This window comes from Leopardus geoffroyi, chromosome D1 (genome assembly GCF_018350155.1).
Source record: "Leopardus geoffroyi isolate Oge1 chromosome D1, O.geoffroyi_Oge1_pat1.0, whole genome shotgun sequence".
Lineage (NCBI taxonomy): Eukaryota > Metazoa > Chordata > Mammalia > Carnivora > Felidae > Leopardus > Leopardus geoffroyi.
The window spans coordinates 101,704,985-101,706,521 of record NC_059329.1 but is presented as its reverse complement, the minus strand read 5'-3'; the positions used below and the strand labels follow the sequence as shown (position 1 = coordinate 101,706,521).

The 1,537-nt window shown below is 39.6% G+C and overlaps 1 protein-coding gene across 1 annotated transcript; it reads right to left on the bottom strand.

The window, feature by feature from the left end:
• Nucleotides 1-359: 359 nt before the first annotated feature.
• LOC123602687 (olfactory receptor 1038-like) lies at nt 360-1,316 on the bottom strand. The gene has a single exon (XM_045487151.1). The coding sequence runs from the start codon at nt 1,314-1,316 to the stop codon at nt 360-362; it is 957 nt and encodes a 318-aa protein (XP_045343107.1).
• Nucleotides 1,317-1,537: the final 221 nt, after the last annotated feature.

Below are 1,537 nucleotides of genomic sequence, written 5' to 3'. Positions count from 1 at the left end.
CATGGGGATGGACAAAAAATTTACTTCACCCCCTTCCTTGCCCCTTTCTCGGTCCTCCACCAGCATACAAAGCAGAAACACTTTTGAAAGAAACTGTTGATTCTTACTATCAGTGGAACAGGAAGGGCTCTCAGCGTCCTACACCTAAACAGTTGGAATTTACTAGAAGTCTAAATTCTACTCCTTTAAATATTTCATCTTAGTAAAAACGGTATTAAAAACAGAATTCATGTACAAAATAATTTCACTCCCATAAAGGATGATAAAAATGAACTTACTCCATCAAAAGACTGAAAATATTATAAAAACAATATATCTATCTACATGTGGCAGTACCCCAAGTCAGACACTGCCCCGAGTCATTTTTTAAAGTTTGTTAGAAGCAGGATATAACATTTGTCAATTAACTTCCTCAAGGCATTTTTCACCTCTTTGTTCCTCAAGCTATAGATCATTGGGTTCAGCATAGGAATTACAATTGTGTAGAACACAGAGGCCATTTTGTCTGTGTCAAGGGAATGGTTTGATTTTGGCTGCAGATACATGAAGATCAGAGTCCCACAGAATATAGTCACAGCAGTCAGATGAGACGCACAGGTTGAGAAAGCTCTGAACCTTCCTTCTGTAGATTGGATTTTCAAGATGGCAGCCACGATGTATAAGCAAGAAATAAGAACAGTGGTCAAAGAGCTGATCATGTTGAAACCCGCAAAGATGAAAATCAAGATTTCTTTGAGACTGGTGTCTGAGCAGGTGAGGGCCATCAAAGGGACATCATCACAATAAAAGTGATTGATGATATTTGGGCCACAATAAATCAGGTGGAAAGTAACGGCTGTGTGGAGCAAAGCAACAGAAAAGCTGTATGAGTAGGGGCCTGTTACTAGTTGCATACACACTTTTGGGGACATGCTCACCACGTAGAGAAGAGGATTGCAGATGGCCACATCGCAGTCATAAGCCATCACTGCAAGAAGGAGCATCTCTGAAATCAAGAAGTTCAGGAAAAAGCCCAACTGTGTTGCACATGCATAGAAAGATATAGACCTGTGCTTGGTCAGGAGGGTCTGCAGGAACTTGGGGGCTATTGATGAAGAGTAACAGAGGTCTACAAAGGCCAGATTGCTGAGAAAAAAGTACATGGGTGTGTGAAGTCGAGAATCCAATCGTATTAATGAAATCATCCCAAGGTTCCCTACCAAAGTTAGAGTATATACTACTGAAATGAGAAAAAAGAGAGTGATTTCAATCTCTCTATGGACAGAAAAGCCCAAAAGAATGAATTCTGTCACCCTGGTGTTATTCCTTTCAACCATTTATTCCAGTCTCTTGGCTGCTGAAAAAAGACAAAATAGAGTCAGAGACAAGTTATTAGGTGAAGGAATTGTCACCAGATGCCAACTGTTATGTTTTAGCTTCAGAAATTATAGTTCATTGAGGTGGAATATGAGAACAAGTAAACACATCCCATTTCAAACTCTCCTTTCTAGCTATCATAATTTTATGAGGCCAAAGAATGAGGGCCAATAAAAAAAAT